At 45.0% G+C, this 25,425-nt stretch overlaps 1 protein-coding gene across 3 annotated transcripts in view; it reads left to right on the top strand.

Moving 5' to 3' along the window:
• The first annotated feature begins 19,423 nt into the window (after positions 1–19,423).
• FAM118A (family with sequence similarity 118 member A) overlaps positions 19,424–25,425 on the top strand; it is a 29,738-nt gene continuing 23,736 nt past the window's right edge. For 2 of the 3 annotated variants that reach the window (XM_060253674.1, XM_060253673.1), the window contains exons 1-3: positions 19,460–19,577; positions 24,199–24,256; positions 24,436–24,688. In XM_060253674.1, coding sequence (XP_060109657.1) covers positions 19,535–19,577; positions 24,199–24,256; positions 24,436–24,688 — 354 coding nt within the window. In that variant the 5' untranslated portion in view covers positions 19,460–19,534. Of the gene's footprint in view, positions 19,578–24,198; positions 24,257–24,435; positions 24,689–25,425 lie in introns of all 3 variants that reach the window. The other variant, XM_060253672.1, reaches the window with a different exon arrangement.

The raw sequence follows: 25,425 nt of genomic DNA, 5'->3' as shown, positions 1-25,425 counted from the left end.
GCTGTAATGCAAGTTTTGCCTGTGTCTTCAGCAGGAAATCTAGTATTTGAAAGGGAAAGTTAACACAAGGCCAGCAGCCCAGTCATTGAGAAACGCCATAGAGGGTATTTTTTTAAGGCAGAGGCCAATAAACAGTATTTCAAGAACAAGCAAACACAAAGTCTTAACAAATGTGCAAACCATTCTTTCATGCCACCTCCTATTCCTGGGAACCAGAAGCAATCCCCAGACAATGTTCTACTTCACTACTGGAAGATACAGGGTTTGAGATGGTAGGAGGAGGGGTTGCTGCAGGTGAGGGCAGCTGTTGCCTGTCTTGAGTGTTACCATGGTCCTCATTAGCTAGGGTTAATGCCATAGCTAGGATTAATGACGGAGCCTGGGCAAGTCCATTTCAAGGTACTGTGTCACCTTGGTGGAAAGTGCCGTTAAGTCACAGCTGAGTTATAGCAACCCTGTAAGGTTTTCAAGGCAAGATACATTCAGAGGTGGTTTGCCTTTGCCTGCCTCTACATAATGAACCTGGTAGTCTTTGGAGCTCTCCCAGGGTAGACTCTGCTTAGCTTCTGAGATCTGACCAAGAAGGACTGGTGGCTAATCACCATATGTATTACAGCTTATGTTACAGCTGTATTGCTTATGCAATATTCCCCAGGCAATGAAACATGGCGGTTGGGTCTGTGAGTACTGGTGCATCACCGTGCAGGGAATGAATCTATCCCTTTTTCTTGGGAATCAAGCCAGTTTGGTGTAGTGGTTAAGAATGGCTAAACTGGAGAACTGGGCTTGATCCCCCATTCCTCCACATGAAGCCAGCTTAGGTGACCTTGGGCCATTCACAGTTCTTTCAGAGCTCTCTTAGCCTCTGAAAACAAGTTTAGCCATGCCACTAGCATAAAACTAAGAGCTAGAACTTCTGGTTGCCAAACGATCCTAGGATCTCCTGGCTCTTCTACACACAATGCCATATGATAATTAAGTAACCATATGTATGCAGTGCAGGTCGTCCATATTCATTCTTTAAAACTACCTTGATCTTGAAGAAGAATCCCATCACGTGTCCTGATTTTCTTCAATACTGTGCTCCTGCTACCAAAATGTATATGCTTATAAAGAAGGAAGGTACTACCTGAACACAAAATAACATCTCATTCCAGGTGTATTCGGGGTCTTTCATAAAATGTTATTTGATGATAGGAAAATCCATGTTTCTTTGTTGTTTTTTGCTGTCAAGTCACATCTGACTTCTGGCAACCCCTGGTGGAGTTTTCAAGGCAAGAGACATCCGGGGGTAGTTTGCCATTGCTGGCCCTCCATATCATGACTCTGGTATTCCTTGGAGGTCTCCCATCCAAATACTAGCCAGGATCAACCCTGCTTAGCTTCTGAGATTTGATGAGATCAAGGCTAGCCTGGGCTATCCAGGTTAGGAGCCATGTGTCTTTACATCAACAAAACGATGACAGAACTCACTGTAATGAACTGGAGCTAACGGGAAGCACTTTAAAATAAATAAGGTGGGGAGCCCCATTGTGTGCTTGTTTGGAAGTCCCACAGTTCCTTGACGCTTACTCCCAAGGAGCTCTGCACATGCTTTTATGCAACTTGAAGTGCATGCGCTAGTGGATTGTTGGCTAGTTCATGCTGCTGACTGTTTAAACAGCTACAGCTTGCAAAAAAAAAAAAAACCCAAGAAGTGCGCTTTATTTGTTTCTTAGATGCTGCACAGTAAGAGCCAGAATTGGGCTCCAGGAGGGGATTGTGGGGACTGAGCCCTCCAGCATTTTTCCCTAGCCTCCTTAGGGTCTTGAGTTCCAGTCACTGTTGGTGTCAGTTGCCAACTGCCAGGCTGCTGTGACTATGTAGGATAGAAGACGTAGGATTTGCACTAAACTGCTTTAGTTCCTCTGGCTCTTGATTTGTGTCTGCTTTCTAATATTCTGTTCCTCTGACCCCCAGGATCTTGTTGCCTATTGATTCTGGGGTTTGCCAAGTAGCAATTTTAAAATGTAAGCACTTGAGAAGCAGTTTTGAGTAATGGCTGGCAGGCAGAGTGGGGAACAGTGTGTGGTTCATGAGGGAGACTTGCTGGGATAGAGATGAGTTAAATTTTAAAAAAACAACCCCATATACACACTCAACAGCGCATCTGATACTGAATCTAAGGCCAAAATACCAAATGAACAAATAAGATTCCCAACAGTTGACAGTCCCAAAGAACTGGGGTTTATCCCAGGTGCCCTAGTCTCCACATCATTGCAAGGACTTTTGGTCTTGGGGTGTTGACCCAGGGCTCTGAAACTGAGTCCTGCAAATGCAGTCTTGGCAAAATGTTCTAACTAAACCATGTTGTTCATGTCAAACTGTGGCATTTCTGTTGCTACCAAGAGCTAACGTGTGGGTGTCCATGCGCCTGTCCATATGTGTATGTCAGTTTGTACTTTTTCGGTACCAATTCCACACATACAGCCAGCTTGAAATGTTGTGAACCTCTGACCTTTGTGAAATGCCAGGTTTTTTTCCACTCATTCCTGTGAGATCCCAAGAACTCAAGGTTAGAAACCCAAAGTGACCACAGAAATAGAAGTCACCAGGTAGTCTTAAATAATTTATGCAACTGAGAACAGAGTAGAGGAATGTTTTTGATTGAACAATCAAACCTAACGGTTTCATTAGTGCAGTGGCTTTCAAACTTCAGGGTAACCTCCTCCCACCGATATATTGCCATGAGACATAGAGGGTGGCAGGAAGTTTGGGGGCATATTCCAAAGCATGAATTATTCCTGGGACATGGTAGCCAGGCATACTGGGCTTCACTTGCCCACTTGTGTGAACTGTGCATGCATGATTGCATGCAATGCATCTTTGCAGCTAAGTACTGCATGGGAGTTTGGGGAATAACAGGCACAACTGTCTTTTAGGGAAGCATGCCTTCTCAGTAAAGAAGCCCCGTAGTTCCTTGCAATGTAGTTTGAAAACCACTGAATTTGGAGGTGAGGTGTTGCTTCTGTTCTTGCACTGAAACTTGCGGAAAAGAGACAGGGATGTGGGCCTAAGACAGAGCGTGAAAAATGAAACACATTGTACATTCCTAGCAAAGAAGCTATCTTGCTATATGGTGCTAACTCTCAGCAAGAACAAAGTGAGACCTTATTGGGACATTACACAGGCCTTTGTACCAGGTGATGCAGTTTAACCATCAAGGTGTTCCATCTCATTTATCTGTTGCAAAAATTGTGGCTTCCATAATTGTCAAGCAACTGCAGTGGAAAATGACAATGTTTAGAATCCATTTCTTCATTTGCGTATAATCAGGATGATAGAATGAAGCCACTTTGTAGCAGAAGACTCATTCTCCCACTGCCCAAGGTTTGTAAGGTGCAAAACCAATCTTTCTATACATTTGTTACAAGAAATGCACTGCGATTAAAGCTACAGAGCACATTGGTGATTTTAGGGTGTTCTGTTTAGGATCCCTCATACAAAGTGACTTGTAAAATGAAAGGATGCGAGAAGCTCGGCAAACTTGTTAACCTGGAATTAATGTTATTTTAAACATTTAATAAAACAATATTTTGAAATGGTTGTCCCAAAGCATTACTTTACTGCTGTTGCCCAGACGCCAGGCCCCCCTTCAAGCACATAAGAACATAAGATCAGGCCAACGGCCCATCCAGTCCAACACTCTGTGTCACACAGTGGCAAAAAAATTTATATATACACACACACTGTGGCTAATAGCCACTGATGGACCTGTGCTCCATAGTTTTATCTAAACCCCTCTTGAAGGTGGCTATGCTTGTGGCCGCCACCACCTCCTGTGGCAGTGAATTCCACATGTTAATCACCCTTTGGGTGAAGAAGTACTTCCTTTTATCCGTTTTAACCTGGCTGCTCAGCAATTTCATCAAATGCCCACGAGTTCTTATATTGTGAGAAAGGGAGAAAAGTACTTCTTTCTCTACTTTCTCCATCCCATGCATAATCTTGTAAACCTCTATCATGTCACCCCGCAGTCGACGTTTCTCCAAGCTAAAGAGCCCCAAGCGTTTCAACCTTTCTTCATAGGGAAAGTGCTCCAGCCCTTTAAGCATTCTAGTTGCCCTTTTCTGCACTTTCTCCAATGCTCTGGTCTGAAATAGAAGAGGAAATACATAAAGGATCTGGCTTCCCCAGCACAAGTGAAGGGGGTGAGGGTTATATAGTTGACTTGGAGCCTGAACGGATGAGATGAAGGTCATGTGTCTCTTCCTGTAATGATATAACGCTTTAAGTATGTGTTCCTTTAAATGTTTGTTAAGTTTAAGAAGAGAAAGGGGGTGAAAGAGGGATGAATGAATGAGGTGATTGGTTAGTGACTGAGAGTATGGGAGGAGTTTTTAAAAGTGCAGAGACAGAGTGACAGCAGCAGTTAACGGTCAACAGAAAAAGTTCAGTCACAGACTGAGAGAGCAGCCTTCTAATACAATCCAACAGAGTGATGTGAAAAGCATTAGGATTCAAGGGAAGAAAGTAGCAATATCAAAGGACTAGAGATAGTCAAATCCTAATACTATCAAAGTACTCCAAGTAGAGTGTGAGAGAAGGAAGCTGACAGAAATCTGAATTAAAAGAAAGGGAAAAAAGAAGATTTAATAGAGAGGAGAAAAAGAGTGGGACACCTTAGTCAGAAATTAATATGCACCATTTTATTTACTGAAGTGATAAGTTGCTTAACATCCTGAAAGCAATATACTTCTTGTACAAATAAAGTTTTATTTTGTTTTATCTTAACCTGGAGTTGTATGTTATTAAAATACAAGCGTCTCATGTTGGACCACATAGTCCAACAAAGGGGCCTTAGAGCTTGGATGCGATACTATGGGGGAAATGAAATAATAAGATTTAGAATTAAATTCCTGGTGGCAGTGCTACATACCCAGAAAGAGAGAAACATAACAAGAAAGTTTAATATACACCATATCTAACCACATTTCTAAAATAATGTAGTTGTGACATTTCCCATCCATAAAATGCAAATTTGCAGGCTTATGTAAGCCTCAGCTTACCTTGGGAGCATATCCTTCCAGATTTGTCAGTATTATCATTCAGAACTTGGCTCTCGTTTTTGGTAGCATTTTAAAAATTGAGGAGTGTGTTTTTAGAGGACATACCTTTTCTGACTTAAAATGCTGATATCTAATAATAAAAGGGCTCCTGATATCTAATAATAAAAGGAAGTAGAGGCTGAAGGGTGAAATTCCCTCTGCCTTCCCTACAGGGGAATCGTCCCAAGCTGCATTTGGGAAGAAGTTGGGTTCACTTGGCAGCAGGGTACCAATACTTGAACCCCTTCCATGGGGGAAATCAGACACACAAAACAAGTGTAACATTGTACATAAATGACCTGGACTTGACCAGACTAGTTGAAATCAGGGGTGAATTTATAAAAACTGGCTTGGGTCATTTTATCAATTATGATGCCCGCCTCCCCCCCACAGCATATTTGTTGTGGTCACCTTGAAACTGGTGTTTTACTTTCAGATTTGCTTTTGCAGGGTTTTCTACATTTCTGAGTGTAACTCTGTGTGTGTGTGTGTGTGTGTGTGTATCCCATCATACTAGGACAGAATGATCAGCCCTAGCACTCTTCACCCTATGGACCCCCACTGCCCAAGGAATCCTCTTTATGATTCAACCTTATATTCCACTGCCCACATTTACTCTTAAAGGCAGAGCAGCTCGAATACCTTGGAAACTTATTTATCAGGGACAGCTAGACACTGAGACCCAGGATGACAAGAACAAAAGCATTAAAATGTTTAAGGAATTAATTACTAGAAACGTAATAAGGTTATTTGGCTGGACATTTGTATTGTGAGTATACCTTATGCCTGATTTCCTTACAGTTAACTGTAATTTATGGAGCTGGTAATCTCTATGCTAATTCGCCCTTATTATCCAATTGAAATAATTAAATTCCTTCAGTCTGGCCTCCACTCAACATTGACACTTACAAAGCTCGGCTTGCTATGCAAAAAAAATAAAAATTATGCAGACCTTAATTTCCATTACTTATACAGGACAAAGAATTCAGCTTTTCTTGTTGCATTTGAAATACTTGAGTGCAGGAATTCAACTTTTTATGACATAAGTATATAGAAAAAGGGCGTATTCACATGCCTGTCCTAAGGTGTGTGGCCTAACAGCAAACAGGGCCTATAGCTGGCCTGGAGTCTCCTCTCTCTTTAACACAGGCTTAGCAGGATGTTACTTATCAGGTAATATTATTTACCTCCAGTTTTGAAAAGTGTCATCAGCTGCCCATTCCCACACGGTCAGCCTCCATTAAAGGGGCAGGATTTTTTTTCCATCTCCAGGTAGGCTTGCCAATCCCCAGGTCCCAGCGGGAGTTCTTCCGCTTTCCCAGGCTCCTTCCTGCCCCCAGTCAGCTGGCCGGTGGGGGGAAGCCCCGCCCCCAGAGGACCATGGGCCTTTCTCCCTCCAGAGGCTTCAGTCTCTGATTGAAAGGCTTCCTCTTGGGATGGTGTGTCTGTGTTACTTTGGAGAAGTTGGCAGCAACTCGTGAGTAGAGAGGCCAATCCCTCACTTCAGAGTTGCCAGAAAGGGCTGGGGGGGAGGGAAACGTCTGCTGAGCACCTAATTATTCCCTATGTGGAGATCGATTCTCATAGGGTATAATGGGGAATTGATCTGGAGGTTTCGGGGGCTCTGGGGGGCTATATTTTGAGGTAGACGCACCAAATTTTCAGTACAGTATCTAGTGCTTCTCCCCAAAGTACTCCCCAAGTTTCAAAATGATTGGACCAGGGAGTCCAATTCTATGAGCCCCAAAAGAAGATGCCCCTATCCATTATTTCCTATGGAAGAAAGACATTTAAAAAGGTGTGCTGTCCCTTTAAGTGTGATGGCCAGAACTCCCTTGGAGTTCAATTATGCTTGTCACACCCTTGCTCCTGGCTCTGCCCCCAATGTCTCCTGGCTCCACCCCCAAAGTCCCCAGATATTTCTTGAATTGGACTTGGCAATCCTACGTCCTGGCCTATTGGCAACTCAGTCAGCAAATAGATGCTGTTGTGGGAGAAGACAGGCAATGGAAGTTAAGCAACTACTGGGATGATAAAGTTTATAGTAACCATTTAAAAACTTCCATATATTTTAATGCTCCACATTTTAAAATTTACATACTTCATGTTATAATAAAAATCCAATATAAATATCCATATATTTCATATTGTAAATTTTGCATCCTTCATGTTGTACTAGAAAGGCATTACTCCCGAGGAAGTCTACTGATAAAATGGGCCTATATCCGGGTGCTCATAGACTTTTTTTGCAATATGGAAATGTTAATATTGAACCTCTATTACAACATGAAAGATGCAAAATTTACAATATGAAATATATGAATGGATATTTAAATTGGATTTTTATTATAACATGAAGTATGTAAAATTTAAAATGTGGAGCATTAAAATATATGAAGGTTTTTAAATGGTCACTATAAACTTTGTTTATCGTCACAGTAGTTGTTTAACTCCCATTGCCTGTCCCATTAACTGTGATCCCTTTTTCTTGTTACATTGTGGGAGAAGAGGCAGGAAAGCCAGGCCTTTCTTTGCACTTGCTGATTTTTTATTAAAAAAAAAAAATACAGATAGATCATGCGGCACCTTGCTCGACTTTTGCCTTTATTAATAATATCATCAACCACAATAAAGAAATTTCTACAAGATCTATTGTTGTTGTTCTGCAGTCATCTGGACTATGTTACCCATGCCGAATTTAATTTCCTGGTGCACCAACAGGACAAGCAGGGTTTTAGCACAGCTGCTGGGTAACCCTTAAACAGAGAATTCATAGCAGCACACCAGAATAAGCATCTGAAGTCTCCATCTGGCGGCATCTGACACCAGAGAGCACTCACTCTGTTTTTGGCTTGCTGCTGCCCTCCAATGGTAGCTGCATTTTAGAGACATCTGTCGTAAAAATCTCATTTGCCTCTTCAGACATGCATCTCTTTATTAGCTAAGTTTAATTTTTGCCTTTAGCTAAGACTGGGGTTTTCCTTTTGCAGCAAATGCTTCCTTTCTACCACGCACCTACACAAAAGAGAGCAGCATTCCGCCTCCACCTACTGACATTTGCAGCCACATCAGATAACAACTTTATTGTGTTTGCACTTCATACAGTGTGATATAGTAAACTGCCCTAGCTTGTCCTTTGGGTATGACAAAGGTTTTCTGGATGTGTCACAGCCATGCTTTATTTCACAAACCTGGGGCTCAATGGTAAGGGGGGCGGGGAGGTAGAACCACACAGCAAAAGATCTCCTGGGCCTGGGAAGACACAAGCAGATTGTATATAGAGAGGCACCACAACCAAGTTCCCGTCTTCTTTACTGCGCTACATGTTGGTTGCTGCTTCAAAGTCTTCTGCCACAAAGCAAACCCTAAGAGTCCATCCCGTGAACTTACAAGGTGAAGTCAGGCAAGGCATGGTCTCTGAACCTCATCAACCACCTTTCTTACAGCAGAGTGATAAAACTAGCTGACCTTACAGAGCTGTTGCAAGGACCACAGTAAGGTAGTTGCTGAGTTTTAAACATGTTTTAATCCTCTGGATCCAGCCTTCTTTGGCTCGCTCCACTTTGTTATTCTTTTATTCCCTTTTTCAATTGCCTTCCTCTATTGTCAAAAATGATATGGTCCTTGAGACGGGCACCTGCCTTGGTTTAGTCTGATCCGATTATTACTACACTGGATTAGATTATTACCACACCTGCTACTAGGACAACAAATTGCCACAAATGATTCTACCCCTGTCCGTGCAATTCTGTGTAAAACCCACTCAATCAATAGGCCTAGACTAGAGTGATGCTGCATCAGCTGCACTATACAAAAGACATTCTTAGTTACCATACTCACTAGAACTTTGCAGCATTTAGAACTCTTCTTGCTCAGCAGAGAAGCAGCGAGCTGTATGTGACCTGTGGAAAATGTCAACAGAGAGCTTGTCACTGCCACACATTACTATATGAAGCACTTGTTAACTCACAACTGATTACAGCAGAAAGAGGCAAACCACATCAGGGCACTGAAGAGGGGAACCTTTGGGCTCCAATGGATCCAGTCTGGTGAGGAGCATTTCATTATATCCCAACATGATAAGTTTGGATGAGGGGAGGAGCCTATGTAACCCAGCCCCCAGGCCACCACAGTATCCTTTTCTGGAAAGCTTAAGGACTCAGTATGTAATCTGTGGAAACCCCAGTTTTGTAACTGGACTCTTGAAAGCTTCAAACTGGTGCAAAAGGCAGCAGCTTAGAGGTCCTGTCCAGACATGAGGCAATAAACATATACAGCCAGAACTCTTCCAAATGCACTGGTTTCCGGTCTGCTTCTGGGGATAATTCAAGGAGCTGCTTTTAAATAATAGCAGCAATAAAATTCATTAGTAATTGCCAAGAAAGGCAGAAGGAAATGCAGGGCTAGTGCCAGGCTTTTTCGCACCCTAGGCAAAGTTAACTACTTGCCCCCCACTAACCAATTTTAAAAGTTTTCCATTAGAACCGCTCTTGCTTTGCTTGTTCCTTAGCTCTTTCTGCCTTTTGTTTGTGGAACTGAGCTCCAGATGTCTCACCAAACATTTATTCAGCAATGCCACTAGGTGAGTAACATTACAAAGGCACCCCTGGGGTTGGGAAGATACTCCTAATGCAAGACTTGGCCTGGACCCATGGAAAGCCATTGACCCTATGAAATCTGTCAAAAGACTATACAAGTATGTGGTGATGCCAACAGGCAGGCTGCCCGGGGTGCTGACCGGGCACAACAGGGCTCCCACTTGGTGGTTGTTCCTGCTGCTGATATCCAGAAAGAGACCCCTGGCTTGATACCCAAACAATGCACCCCTGGAATGGGATATTGCAATGTAACCCTAGAATATTAATGACACAGCAACGCCCATTTGAATTGGAATGGTCTTTCTTGAGCATAAGGGAGGCAAATCCGGTTCAATCTTAGGCCCAAGGCAGGCTGGAATGATGTCCAGTCTGGTTGACAGGCTGGACGAACATGTGGCTGTGTTGAAAGGCCAAAAAGAAATTGCACAGAGACCACGAAGAAGATCCTCAATTTTTTGATCTTGGGAACGGAGGGACCCAGGATCAGAGAGGGACATATAGTGGGCAGAAGCTGTAAAAATTCCTTCACTCCTCTTGGCAACCATTCAAGTGCTGACCTCAAAACATAAAAACAGTATAAGGGATACAAGGGCCCTGCAACACAAACAAATGATTTGTATATATATGCTCTGTTATTCTTCAAAAAGACAGTAGAAACACAAAGGCTAAAGGTTAAGTTGCCATCTTGTTGTATGAATGTGTGCTATATCTGTACTCTGGTTTCACCTTTCTGCCAGGGAATCTGATGTCTAATAGAATTTCTATTTTTCTTTAATTACTGCTAAGGCTATCAAAGTCAACCAATCCCCTGAACACTTGATGGATGGCTATCCATTTTGACATTAAGGGAGAAATCTATCACTTTTGGTGAGCTTTAAAGGAACCAGCTTGGCAAAAACGGTCATAAAACTCATCTGGCCAGTGTAATTAAAATTCCTCTTTTGGAGTATGAAAGTATGACACTATGATCTCTGACTGGGTACTCAGCACATGCCCCCCCTTTCCATTGGACATTTGGGTTCTGACACTCTGTTATTTTATTAGACAATTGAACCTCTTGATGTGACATAACTGACCCTAGAAAGCAGGCAACCCTACCTGTCAGGATTAGATTTTTCCGTCCTCCCCTCCATGCAGGAATTTTCCCATCCTCCCTGGCATCCTTCCCTCCCTCCATCCCTTCCCTCCTTCACCCCCCCCCCCTTCTCAAGAGAAATCTCTCTCCAGAGGCCTCCTGTTTCCTCTGACTGATCCTACTCTGCAAGGATCAGGTATTGTATACCCCACCTCCTACCTATTCAGCTAAACTCTCTGTTTCCGCTTGAATGCTTGAAAATTATTCGATTGGGATGTAACTACTGGAAAGTCGTTTCCTATGATAAAATCCATTATTTAACCAAAGGATTTTCAGTGGTCTATCTCCATAAACATTGAAAGAGATCCTGCTTTACCCTCACCTCTCGTAGCATACCATTTTGAGCTAAGAAATATTAATATTCCCCAATAAAAAGCTGGTTGAGGGTGTAACACTGGCTGCCCCCATCAAGCAGAGAGACGGACCAAGCAGAGATTCCCACTGCAACATCCCTCACAAAGGGATCAACAATAGTCACCTTTCCCCAGTGTGAGATCCATTTCCACAGCTTTCTCCGCAACCTGTGTGGTTGCTACAACTTCTTCTTCTGGAATGCCCTCCATTCCCTTTTCCAGCATTTCCTAGATTTCTGAAAGATTAGGAAAACCTCCTAGATCACCACTGGATTTTTAAAACCACCTATTAAATCCACCATTCTAATCATATAACTATTGGTGCATCCATTTCTCTGACTCCCCAGTTCAAATACATCTGCCAAGATATAAAGGGGAAAGCACCTGGCCTGCAATGAAAGGTGCTAGAGGCTTTTTAGAATTTAAAGCTCTGAATTCAGAGAAACTAATAAAACAATCTGAGTATCATTATAGCAATTTTTAAAATCAGCAATTGAATATTATTATTATTAAATTAAAACCTTGGTGATGTGAGGGGACATTCTGGAACAAGGAACTACTGGAAAACCTTGCTCTGTGGAAGTCCTATTGCTACTGCTCTGTCTGTGGAAAATACAAGTGTGTGAGTGAAGGTTCATCAGCATTCTCATTTTCATTGCTTGTCTGACCCTACTGCTTCAAGGTTTCTTTACTTTTCTACATGTGTTTTGCTGTCTCTAGTGGTCGAATATTACATCACTGTATGTCCAGCATAGCAGCTCCGTGGCACAGAGTGGTAAAGCTGCAATCCTAAACTCTGTTCACGACCTGAGTTTGATCCCGGCGGAAGCTGGGTTCAGGTAGCTGGCTCATGGTTGACTCAGCCTTCCATCCTTCCGAGGTTGGTCAAATTAGTACCCAGCTTGCTGGGGGGAAAGTGTAGATGACTGGGGAAGGCAATGGCAAACCACCCTGTTAAAAAGTCTGCCGTGAAAACGTCGTGATGCAACGTCACCCTAGAATCGAAAACGTCTGGTGTTTGCACAGAGGGCTACCTTTACCTTTATGTCCAGCATATCTCTCTACTGATCTGCTTTTTGCTTGGGTCTCTACCATACACTGGTGAGAGCTGCAAATCCATCCTTTTTACCAGCTGCCACCCCAGATTTCTGATTCTGGTTCCTTTCCTTTTGTACTCTCCTGTGCGAGGTAAGCTACTCAACCACAGTCCAGATCTGGGAGATGGAGAAAGAAAGGAGTAGGAAAACTTAAACATTTTGTAGTTACACCTTTAGCTTTATCAGAATGTTGCTAGTGGGTTGCAGCTATGTCCTTGGATTGCAAACATGCATTGAACGTCATTCCTCTAGTGTAAGAAAAAGCCCCCTACTTTTCATACACATGGACATCGTGATCACCAATATGATTGCCAGGGTGCCTGGAGTTTTGACTCACACACATCTGCTCTAAGAAGTGGACTTTGCCCACGGTTTCTAAGGCTTATGTGGATACTATAAGCCTCAGCTTTGCAGCAGCATTCTACATCTCTGGATGGGTGTTAGCCAGAACTACAGATGAGCTTCCAGCTGCTCCTTGCATGCCCAGTCTTGGCCGCTGCAGTGGAAGAAGCCACGCCACCATGAACTGTACGGGCAAACAGTTTCCAGCCTGTTTCCATGAACCAAAGGCTAATACCACCAGAATCCATCTTGTTTTCCTGACTCCATTACAGCAAAGCAAGAAAGTCACGTATCCAACAGCTGCTTCAACTTCTGCATAAGGCAATAAGCTTTTCTTAGGCGTGGATCCTGCCAGACCGCCTAAGCCTTTGTCCAACGGAACTAAGGACAAAGACTGGTGTCAAGAAGAACTCTGAAGAAGAGGAAGACCATCTTCAGCCAGAGCCAAGTTCCTTTGTGTAAACCGGGTGTTACCTTAGGTAGCAATTTGGCCATCTATTGTCACCTTTTTAGATAAGTTTAGTAGTCTTAAGCACACCTCCACCCAGTAATTTCCCCCATTCTTTTCCCTAACAGTCATCCTGGAGCCTCCCCCTTGGCCCATTGTTACCTGGACAGCCAATCAGGTAACTAAGGCCAAGTCCGCTCACTGGCTAGCTATGAGCATCCAATCAGGGGTTGCCAACTAACCGGCTATTGGCTACTGCACTAGTCCAGCCCTTATGGTCACTGCAGAGCCTCCCCTTTTCTGAGGTCATGTACCAGCTGACCACCTGTCATCCACCCCTGTACCTCCCATCCCCTAAGGGCTCAAGGTAGTCTTTATAACCTGTGACACAGCTCCCCACATGTGTGCATCTAGCAGTATCCCAGTTCCACTGTCTAGATCCATCCCCGATTCTGGCCACAGTTGAGGGTCCCATTTCCCCCATCCTCTTTTGTCGCCATTGGAGCCTTTCTTGAAGACTACGATCGGTAATTATCACCCTGTTTGTCTACCCATGTGTTGTCTCTATCTCTCTCTCTATTTTTCTTAGGACTGTATGTGTGTTTTGTGAATTATTTGTCTTGTATGTAAAGCCTATATTTTTCTGGAATAAATTTTAATTGTTTTTACTTAATTAGTGTCCCTGATAAATTTGAGCATTAATTTCTGGATGTGGAATCCTGTATACATATGTAAAAAGATCCTGATTAAGCCAGGTGCCCACCTGACAATTCCCCAACCTCGTTTTGAGGGCATTTTGGCTTACACTAGCCCATCTCAGAGAAACAGAGATGCCAAGTATTGAATAAAAGAAGAGTGATTATTAGAGTCTACCAGGAGGATCCACAAGCAGGATATTGTGGGCACCTAAATGTTCACATCTTAAAATAATTTCAGATACAAGTGGCTAGGACAGCCTCCGGAGGGGGAAAGTCACATGATCCTCTGGGGGCGGGGCTCCCCCCCCCCACCCGCCGGCCAGCTGACTGAGGGCGGGAAGGAGCCTGGGAAAGCGGAAGAACTCCCGCTGAGACCTGGGGATTGGCAAGCCTACTGCTATTGGACTTTTTTTTGGTCTTACCAGCACCTTAAAAAAAATGTGGCTTCTAGGGTTGCCAAGTCCAATTCAAGAAATATCTGGGGACTTTGGGGGTGGAGCCAGGAGACATTGGGGTGGAGCCAAGATCAAGGCTGTGACAAGCATAATTGAACTCCAGGGGAGTTCGGGCCATCACATTTAAAGGGATGGCACACCTTTTCAATGTCTTCCTTCCATAGGAAATTATGAAGGATAGGGGCACCTTCTTTTGGGGCTCATAGAATTGGACCCCCTGGTCCAATCGTTTTGAAACTTGGGGGGGTATTTGGGGGAGAATCACTAGATGCTATACTGAAAATTTGGTGCCTCTACCCCAAAAGACAGCCCCCCCAGAGCCCCAGATACCCGCGGATCAATTCTCCATGATTTTCTATGGGAATAAATCTCCATAGGGAATAAGAGTTCCCAGCAGACATTTCCCTCCCCTCCGCCCGCTTTCTGACGACCCTGAAGTGGGGGGAGGGTCTCCAAACTGGGGGATCTCCTGCCCCCACCTGGGAATTGGCAACCCTAGTGGCTTCCTTAAGCCAGACAAAGAGGATAGAAAAAAAATTCAGAAAAATAGGCCAATTATGCTGTGCCTCTCCAGGTCAAATCTGGCACATCCCACCGCTAAAAGCCACCATGTCACGAACCCAGCGGGTTGGTGCCTTACACTGCCTCCACTCTGGATTGATGGTCCCTTGGGAAGGCCCAGAGTCCCCTCCCAAGCCCAACAAAAATGGCCCTTTTAGCCGAGAAACACAGGAGTGATGACCAAGCAGAGAACATTAGAAAGATAAAGGTTTATTAATGCAGGGATGGGTATTTAAACAAGGCAAGGTGCTTAACAGATATAACAGTGTATAAAGGAAAATGAAAATAAACCCTAACGCGGCTACCAGTACTCCCCTAGCCTGTTAGTCCTCAGGGCCCACAGCCCTTTTCCCTAGGCTCACTGCCTGTGATTCACTCTGCCTTCTGAGTGAGGGATCCTTCTTTCAGCCACAGACTGCCCTCCCAACCTGACTCTGTGAGAAAAAAGAACGCAGTTCCACAGCCCACAAAGTTTATGTATCAATCTCCTCATACAATCCCTGGACACTGATTGGTTACAGTGGGCACCAGGCATTGTGGGGATTGTAGGCTGCGTCTACTTTCTACTCCCACACTGGTCTCTAGGCCTAGGCCTCCCTAGGCATTGTCTCCTAGTCCTGCACAGATCATGACACACCTCTTTGGACACATATCTCTTTATCAGATGACTTTAATTTTTGCCTTTGGCAAAGACTGGGGTTTTCCTTTTGCAGCAAATGCATCATTTCTACCATGCATGTACACAACAGAGAGCAGAATTCACCCTCCACCCACTGATGCCTGCAGCCACATTAGACAGGTGTTCTTAAACATGTATCTGCAGAGGAACAAATTACATTCTTGGGTGCACACATTACACATCATGACAGCGGCCCAAGCTTGTCCTTTGGGTATGACAGAAGTACTCTGGAAGTTTCACAATGGCCAGTGTACGCTTTATTTCTAATGCATTCACATTTTCCATCCAGAGATTCGGAGCAATCATTTTCTGCCATGGGTATGAAGCCTCTCCTGTTTAGATTCCCGGGGGGTGCACAACTGTGTCATGTGCTTGTGATGGGCTGCACTTTAAAAGCAGGTTTCTTCTGAGTGCAGCTAAATCAGCTGGGAGGTAAAGAGTTAACCTTGCCCTGGAATGGAGAACTTGGGTGACAGAAGCTGATCCTCTTCTCTGATAGGCCAGTACCAGCTGAAGAAAAATATATGATCGGCTGCATACTGAGAGGAGAATCAGTTCAGTTTGGAGTTGTTCTGTCAGCTGGAACCATTTTGACGGCAGTCAATTGGTTTCTGACAGTTTGTCTGACAGGAAAAGTCACATAAGTTAACCTACTAAGTGAAAGAAAAAGACGCCTTGCCTTATATCTATGATCTGAGAAGGAATTCAAATTAAGAATTCATAGTTTCAGTGTCAGCATAAACTGAAGTCCATTTACACGGGCACCAGAACTGGGAGAAGGTTTTGGCAAGAGCAATTGGGGTAATGGGTGGAAACCCTCTATCAGGCAAAAAAAAAAAGAAAAAAAAGAAACAGGGTTAATTCTGAGGTAGAGAAAATTAATTCCTGCCCAGGGTCAAAGAGGGTTTAGTTCTGAGGAGGATCCTGGTCTGTTATAAAGGGTGTAATTGACTGAGTGACGAGACGGGTTGAAGGCAACATGCTTTATTTGGTGGTACATTACAAGAGAGAGAACACGCGGGCCGGGTCCCGCTTATATACATTCCCCGGAACTGCCCCCCAGTCTGACCAGTCCAATCCTGGCCAGTCAAACTTCCCGCCACAGATCTTGATGGGCGTAGCATCTAGCGAGCTACATCCGGGGACCAGTGGGTTTCCCCTGGTCGCCTCTGTAGCGATCGCCCTGCGGTACATTAGCTTATGTTTCAAAACATAACAAAGGGGAAACAGTTTTAGACATCTCAGGGAACAGAGATAAACTGTAACTTGAATAAAGGAGTGAGTTAGGTTCTCAGACAGTGACCAACTCCAGGAAATCTGAACTGCCATAGGAAACTCTGAGGAAACACTGTTGCTGAAACTAATATACTAAGTAAAACACCTGTTACTGCTAAGAACTAACACCTGAAAATAAGCTTTAATAACATTTTGCCTGTTAAAAGAAGTGAATTCTGTATCATCTACAACTTTTATTTTTAAAATTTATTCTATTTATATCCCGCCCTTCCTGCAAAAGCAATCAGCAATACCTCAGCAATCCCCATCTCTGCCTGTTGTATGTTGTCTTGTTTTAATATTAATCCATCTCCAGTGTCATTTGAAAAGGGGAATGAGAAGAGGGCTCCTGCTTTTCCACAGAAAATTCCTTGGACTGTACCCCAAAAAACTGAATTATATTCAGTGGACCAGGTGGGACAGAAAGCCTTTTATAAACCACATTCATTTACATGCTACTAAAGGCGAAAGGCTGCTCAGTCACAGCAGGGAACCTAAAAGTATTTTGGCCGGAAAATCTGCCTCAGGCCGAGGTCAGACGCACATAAACTGACGAGATGGGCATGGATGAAAGCCAGATGCATGTTGGATTTTATGCGGTTGTCCAAACATCAGCATCTGGCAATGGTCGTTGGCTCGTTTGTGTCCCGAGCTGCCATGACTGAGATGTGGACTTTTTTGGTAGTACATTAAATCCGGAATAAGAATGCTTCCGACGACTCCCGCGCATACTTTCTATGTTTGAACGCTCCACTGTAGCTGACTCATCGGAAGCGCACATCTGCTTACCTGCAAGAGCCTACTCCAAATGATATCATTGGGCCAGCAATTGTTGACTCAGCCTTCCAACCTTCCGAGATCGGTAAAATATGTACCCAGCTTGCTGAAGGGGAAAGTATAGATGACTGGGGAAGGCAATGGCAAACCACCCCGTAAAAGGTCTGCCATGAAAACTTTGTGAAAGCAGCATCATGCCAGAGTCAAAAACGACTGGTGCTTGCACAGGGATCCTTTCCTAAATGGCGGGGGTGGGGAGGCAGATCACCCACCTTTGCTGTCTCCCTGCCAGGGAAGGAAGATCACCCATCTTTGCTGTCTTCCTGCAAGATGACTGGGGAAGGCAATGGCAAACCACCCCGTAAAAGGTCTGCCATGAAAACTTTGTGAAAGCAGCATCACGCCAGAGTCAAAAACGACTGGTGCTTGCACAGGGGACCTTTCCTAAATGGCGGGGGGCGGGGGGAGGCAGATCACCCACCTTTGCTGTCTCCCTGCCAGGGAAGGAAGATCACCCATCTTTGCTGTCTCCCTGCAAGGCAGAGAGACAGCAAAGAGAGTTCTGCCTGGCAATGACTTCCTTAATTCCAATGTGTAGTCTGCAATATCTACAGCCTATCGCCTGGGACCATTAACTGCTGTATGTCCAAATCAACCCAGATGGGAGGGATAGGTAGGAGTGCTGGGAGAAGAGGGGAAACAAAAGGTAGGGGCAGTAAGAGTGTGATGGATGGTGGGGTTGGAGGACAGAAGGGCATCATGGATGGTGGGAGTGAGGGAAGGTAGGGAAAGAAACACAGGAGGGGGTGGGGAGGAAGGGAAGCAGAGGGGCTGGTTGGGAAGGACAGAAGCCAGGGAGGGATCTAATTGGGTTGGGTTGGCTGGGAAAGGGGCAGAAGAATGGGTGTCCTCCCAATGGGCGTTTTCCAAAGCTTGAGAGTTGGTCATACTCTCCCTGGAAACTCCTGAGATACTAACTTGTGTTTATGATTTTCTTGAAACACAAAGGCCACAGAGGTAAACAAACATTTTGCATTGGTGTCTAATATTCTTTCACAGAAATTCAAAAAGGCCCAGGGGCAAAGAGTGCAGTGGACCTTCCTGGCTATACACAGCATGTCTGAGTCTAAGGTTGCCAGGTTCAATCTTGTCCCTGGGTGGCCATTTGGGGAGTGCTCTGGAAGGGGGCGTGGCCATCCTGACATGATGACATCACAGTGTCACATCCCCAGCGCAGCTCGCAGTTGTTCCTGCCTTTCCCCAACCATTTAAAGTGGACCTACTCTTTAGTTTATATATAAACAATATCGTCGCAAAACTATTTGGCCCAGAATTTGTTATGCCTTCTACAGGCCAACAGAAAATTGCAAAACTGTTATACGCGGATGTCATGACTCTTAATTTCTCAAATTAAAATCAAATTAAGGAGGCTTCTATACAATTTGGGCAAAATATTATCAGGAGGAAAAATTTAAAATCAATTACTTGACAACTAAAATGATGGTATTCTGGAAGAAGCTGAGAAAAAAAAAATCACATGGAGTATTAATGGCATTCTGCAGTTTCTTTGCAACTTTCGTGAGCTTCATTGCATTTCAACGGGAAGCACACAAGTCAACTGTCATCCCAGGCTCCCATTATATACAATGGGCTTTCAGGCATCTTCCATCGTCCTCAGCTGTTCTTATTCACGTCAATGTATCTGTGTCTGGCTTGCCACGTCTTTCGGTTTTCCTGCCTGGTTTGCTATCCTATTCTAGCAAAACGTTGTAAAGATGCCTTTGGACCGAATCCTCTCCAGGCGTCTTTTCTGCCCCTGGATACTCTCTTGCTGATTCCGGTACTGTATCCCCCCCCCACCCCATCCCCACCTCCGGCGAGGGGTTGTCCTTGCAGAAGGGAGGCGGCTCCCGGGTCCCAGAAGCGCCTGTCTCCTCCGCTGCTTTGCGTAATTGAGGCTCGAGGAGGAGTCAAATGGCGGCGCTGCCGCTTCGCTCCGCCTTTTGCCCCTCGCCGGGCCGCCGAAGCAATGGACGAGCCGGGGCCGGAGGGCTCCGCGTTACTAGGCCGAGGTGAGGGCGGGGCTGGGGACGGTGAGGATGGGCGTCCCAGCGCTAGGGGGCCGGGGGAAAGAAGGGGCCTGCCGGCGCTCCCTTGCCTGCTCAGCCGCTGCAGCTGAGAGATGGGGGGAGAGACATCGCCTTGCTTTGGCAGGCAGCTAGCTGTAGGAGCCTCTTTCCCGGGGCTGCAGATGGAGCCTCGCGGCCCTGTGCGTCTCTCCAGCCGTCTTCTTGCTTTTATTTTACGCGGAGGCTGTTGGAAAACCTGGTCTGCGTGGGGAACAGTGGCTCTCCAGATGCTTTTTTTTTTTGCCTACAACTCCCATCAGCCTCAGCCAGCACCCTGATTGCTAGCCTGATCGTGTTAGATCTCGGGAACGAAGCAGGATCCCTGGCTGGTGTTTGGGTGAGAGACCTCCAAAGAATGCCAGGTTCACCGTGTAGAGGCGAGCAGCGGCAAACCACCTCGGAAGGTCTCTTGCTTTGAAAACCCTACGGAGTCGCCATAAGCCAGCTGTGACTTGACGGGGCATTAGAGGGAAACGCCCACCATTGGGAGGGGGGGCAGAGGAGGAATGCTCTGTTGATCCCTAGGAACTGTGCCGCAGGAGCCCGTTTCTTCTTGGGGGGTTGCTTTTTTCACCCGACTGGAAACAAACCGGGAGGGTGGCTTCCACTTTCCAGCCAGGCTCGGTGTTCCTTTGATCCTGGGGTGACGGGGATCAATTCAGAGGAGGAAGCAGCATCTGTTGGATTTCCACCCATCACAGAAGGATGGGAGAAGGGGCTGGCAGAGAAAGCTGTGTGTGGAAAAGGCCTCTAGACTGTCCTGCCTCTTTCAGCTGGTGTGTGTGTGTGTGTGTGTGTGTCTCCCGGATTCATTGCCCATTGCCTTGGGTTGCTTTTTGAGTTGCAGGCGCAGCCTCCCAGGGGCCCTTTCCCCTCGGCCTTCTTCTCCTTTCCATAGGTCTTTGGCTCGGGATGTTTCCAGCCCCTTCTGCTGTCTCACGCCTTTGCTTCTCTGCATTTTTTCCAGCGTGGGGTGAAAGCAGGGATCCCCGTCGGCAGGCCCTTCCTGGCTGTGGTTGTTTCAAACCCTCATAGACTTCCAGTCCTGTTTATTGAGGCGCTTTGCGAGCCCTCCCCTTGAAGTGTCACTGGTGCCTGGGAGCCCCTGTGCTGATTTATTTAGATACTTCAGAGGTGGCCGTCATTGGCCGGGACTCCTCTTCAGGTGGCCTGTCCTTTGTCCCCGCAGCTGTGATATTTGAGCAAAGCAGCGGATGCCAAAGAGCAAAGGACACCAGGTTGTCCTTGGCCAACAAAGCGCGGCTATTTTTAGCTGAAAAGCCGGATGAAGTCCCTGTCCCTGTGCAGTGCCCCTGCTTAAATTCAGACTGAAGGGAAGTCTGCAGAGTTAAACTTTTCTCTTTTTTTGCTGGTCTTGAAGGCATTTATTGGTCACTTCCCCCCCCCCCCTTTTCACTGGGGGGAGATTCATTGGTTGATGCGGAAATTGAGCCCGATGCCCTGAACGGCAGTCGCTGAGTCCACCTTGGCAGCTGAGGGCCACAGGCTAGGACAAGGACAGCTGAGGGCCACAGGGTAAGAGAAGGACTGGTCCACTCCTGTTGGGCATCCACACAGGTGCACTCTTTGGATGGAGGGCAAAAATACATCTAACACTTTTGCCCTTATCTCACAATAGCCACTGCAGGTGGAAGTGCAGTGTAGAAGATGTAGAAGTGGTGATGGTCATGCAGACAGGCAATGTTGGTTCAGGCCAGTAGCCCATCCAGTTCAACACTCTGTCACATGATGGCCAAAAAACCCCAGGTTCCATCAGGAGGTCCACCAGTGGGGCCAGGACACTAGAAGCCCTTCCATTGCCGCCCCTCAAGCACCAAGAATAAAGAGCATCATGTGCCCCAGACAGAGAATTCCATCTATCCCTTGTGGCCAATAGCCGCTGATGGACCTCTGCTCCATATGTTTATCCAATCTCCTCTTGAAGCTTATGCTTGTAGCTGCCACCACCTCCTGTGGCAGTGAAGTCCATGTGTTAATCACCCTTTGGTGATAGTAATTCCAGCATCAGTGAGGGAAAGGCAAAATGCTTAGAGATGGGGTTTGCATCTCCAGAGTGTTCAGCATCAGTGAAGGAAACATAAAAAGAACAGTAACTTTTCTTTACTCCCGGGGACAGGGGAATAAAGTGGTTCACAAAAGAGGATAGAAATTATTTATGGGATAACATGGTCTTGCTGCACCCGTTCATTTATAAGTTGCTGTTGACAATTTAGGAGTATAGAGAGTTGATAGCAATCAGGTTTGTATTCTTGAGGTAAACGCTGGCCTTCCCTCAACCATATGTTTATCCAATCTCCTCTTGAAGCTTATGCTTGTAGCTGCCACTACCTCCTGTGGCAGTGAACTCCATGTGTTAATCACCCTTTGGTGATAGTAATTCCAGCATCAGTGAGGGAAAGGGAAAATGCTTAGAGATGGGGTTAACAGGATGTGAGGTTACCTCTAAAGTAAAATATTTGAGTGTGGAAATAACAATGAAGAACATTGATTTGTTTAAAAATAATTATGAAAAGTTATGGCGTAAAATGGATGAAGATAGGATAAAATGGAACAAGCTTAATTTGTCATTGCTTGGGAGAATAGCTGCAATTAAGATGAACATTTAGCCAAGAATAATGTATTTATTCCAAACTATCCCGATTGTGAAAGACAGCAAACAATTTAATAAATGGCAAAGGAAGATTTCAAAATTTGTATGGGCTGAAAAGAAACCAAGGATTAAAATGAAAGTTTTAACAGATGCTAAAGAAAGAGGAGGATTTCAATTACCCGACTTAAGACTATATCATGATGCAGTTTGTTTGGTGTGGATAAAAGATTGGGTGACATTATTGAATAAAAAACACCTCACACCTCAAACAGGACTAAAAGGGATTGGTGCTGTTGCCCATCTGTCTCACACACTGTGTGGAAGTGCCCTTGAAGATGGTTTGGAAGCTTCAAGCTGGTGCAAAAGGCAACGGCTTAGAGGTCTGGTCCAGACATGAGGCAATAAACAAATAAAACCAGAACTCTCCCAAATGCACTGGCTAATTCAGGGAGCTGCTTTTAAATTATAGTAGCAATGGAATTCGTTAGCAACTGCCAAGGAAGGTAGAAGCAAATGAATAAAAGTGGTAATGCAATGCCTGATGCGGTTAGCCAGTGGCCTTCAAGCATGGCAAATGCCACAGTGAGGCGTTTTTCTTGCTGTGGTGTGACCCTGCACATGGCAACTGTTATTATAGCATCTTCAGGTACCTGGTGCTTCTCTTAACAAATGAAATGGGAACTGCTCTCTCTTCTTTCCTTTGCAGTAGTAGAGGCTGAATGCAAGTCTTAATACTGTTAACCACTTGTCACTTAAACCAAGACTTCTAGGTTGCTGTTGAGTGGGTCAGATGTATTTATATATCCATGAACAGATTTCCTGATGGAGAGACAGCAAGGCTTTTGTCCTTCAGACAGAATGAATTTGCTTGACCAACTTAAGATGGCAGCCAGTGAAGCCTGGAGTTGCTGAATTCCTGAACTCTAGTAGCTCCCATGGAACTGATAGAAAAGAGGATGTCAAAAAGCAGCTACTGGTTCATCAGTGATCAGTTGGTCAGTGGTAGAGCATCTGCCTGGCATGCAGACAGTCCCTGTTCAGTCCCCAGCATCTCCAGTTAAAAGGATCAAGTAGGAAGTGTTGCAAAAGGCCTTCACCTATGACGCTGTAGAGCTATTTCCAGTCTGAATGGACACTACTAACTTTGATGGACCATGGGTCTGATTTGTGTTTTCATCTCTCAGCAACCTTTTCAAAGTACCCTTAACTAATACGTTGAGTCTTAAAATTAGAGCCACTTTGTGCTTCTTTTCCACTTTGGGTTTGTTTTAACTCTTGAGAAGTTTCACAGGTGCTTCATTTTACATATTATGTGTTTTTGTGTGCCAAAAAGTCTCAAATGTTTTTAACAAGGAAACTTCAACCCTACTGCATTTTTTATTGCTTTAGCTCTAGAGAAAAAGGCCCAGCAACGACTATACTATTTAAGACTCTTAAGATTACAACAACTGTCAGGGAGTCTGCTGGTTGCCTTTTATCGTAGTTCCATTGAGAGCATTTTATCTTATTGCCTCTGCGTGTGGTTTGGGAGCTGCACGGAAGCAGAGAGAAGGGTGCTCCAAAGAGTGATGGTGAGAGCACAGAAGATTTGTGGATGTTCTCTCCCCTCATTGGTGGATCTGTATGATATGGGATGTAAAAGGAAGATACAAATGATCTTAAGGGACCCTTCACATCCGGGCCACTTGCTATTTGAGATCTTACCGTCAGGCAGGCGATATAGAGTGTTGAAGGCTAAGACAAATAGATTCAAGGGCAGCTTCTATCCAAGTGCCGTGGTTAGGCTAAATGCAGGGTTATGAATGATTATTTGTTTTTAGATGCATTTAAATGGTCTATGTATATGTCCTTTTGTGGGTGTTGATGCGTTGGTATGTTTGTGGAAGAGCACCTCATTTCGTTGCTCTCATTTTCTTTTTTGAGAACAATGACAATAAATTTATCTATCTACAGGGGCTGAAGAGATGGATTCCACACACAGGAAGTCCAATAGAAGTGAACAAAAATCAAGGTGGGAATAACCCTTTGCGTTCTATGAGAATATAAGGCTTGCTGCTGCTCTTTTAATTCGTTGCCTTATCAGTTAAGACTTGGTACTTTGTCCTTTATAGTCTGATTGACTAGACACAGCGATGTGAATTATGGTGAAGTTATTGATTTTTTTTTTAATAAACTACTTTTTTGGTGTAGGAAATTTTTAAAAAGCCTTATACGGAAGCAGCCCCGGGACCTTCTGCTGATGATCGGAACAGGAGTGAGTGCTGCTGTAGCCCCTGGAATCCCAGCCCTTCGCTCCTGGCGCAGTTGTATTGAAGCGGTTATTGAAGCAGCTGACCAGCTGGAGGTCTTGCATCCGGGGGATGTGGCTGAATTCCGCAAGAAAGTGATCAAAGACCGCGATTTGCTGGTGGTTGCCCATGACCTCATCCGAAAGATGTCACCGGTGAGCATACATGTTAAAAAGACCATTCTTAACAAATGTTATTTCCGGTTAATTTTTATGTGCATGTGTGTGTGCACCTGGAAGCCATGGCAACCTCTGGTGACTGACCCCTACTGGGGGCCTGGAGGATATTCAGAGAGGTGGCTGAATAAAGCCTGCCCCTGCCCTCGTGGCACTGGTATTCTCTGGAAGTCTCCCATCCAAGTACTTGCTAGAGCCAATCCTGCTTAGCTTCCAAGTTCTGGCAAGATCATCATCACATTTTATTTATATCTCGCCCTCCCCCGCCGTGGCAGGCTCAGGGCGGCTAACAACAGGAATTCAATACATACATTGTGTTATAACTAACAGCATAAACCTACAATTACCGTAATTAAAAACTATTAAAATTCTAAAAGCAATAAAATTAACATTCATATGTTAGTGCTATTATACAGATGGTGAGTTTACTTAGCAGTTTTAGTCAGTGAAGGCCATTCGAAAGAGAACGGTCTTGCAGGCCCTGCGGAACTGTTCAAAGTCCCGCAGGGCCCGCATTTCTTCTGGAAGCTGATTCCATAGCTGTGGAGCCATAATGGAGAAAGCCCGAGTACGGGTGCTCTGGAATTTTACATCTTTTGGCCCAGGAATAGTCAGCAGGTTCTTCCCTGCTGACCTCAGTGCTCTCTGGGGTTTGTACGGGGAGAGACGGTCCCTAAGGTAGGCAGGTCCTCGGCCATATAGGGCTTTAAAGGTAA

Source organism: Heteronotia binoei, chromosome 14 (genome assembly GCF_032191835.1).
Source record: "Heteronotia binoei isolate CCM8104 ecotype False Entrance Well chromosome 14, APGP_CSIRO_Hbin_v1, whole genome shotgun sequence".
Classification (NCBI taxonomy): domain Eukaryota; kingdom Metazoa; phylum Chordata; class Lepidosauria; order Squamata; family Gekkonidae; genus Heteronotia; species Heteronotia binoei.
This window is presented reverse-complemented; position numbering and strand designations above follow the sequence as displayed.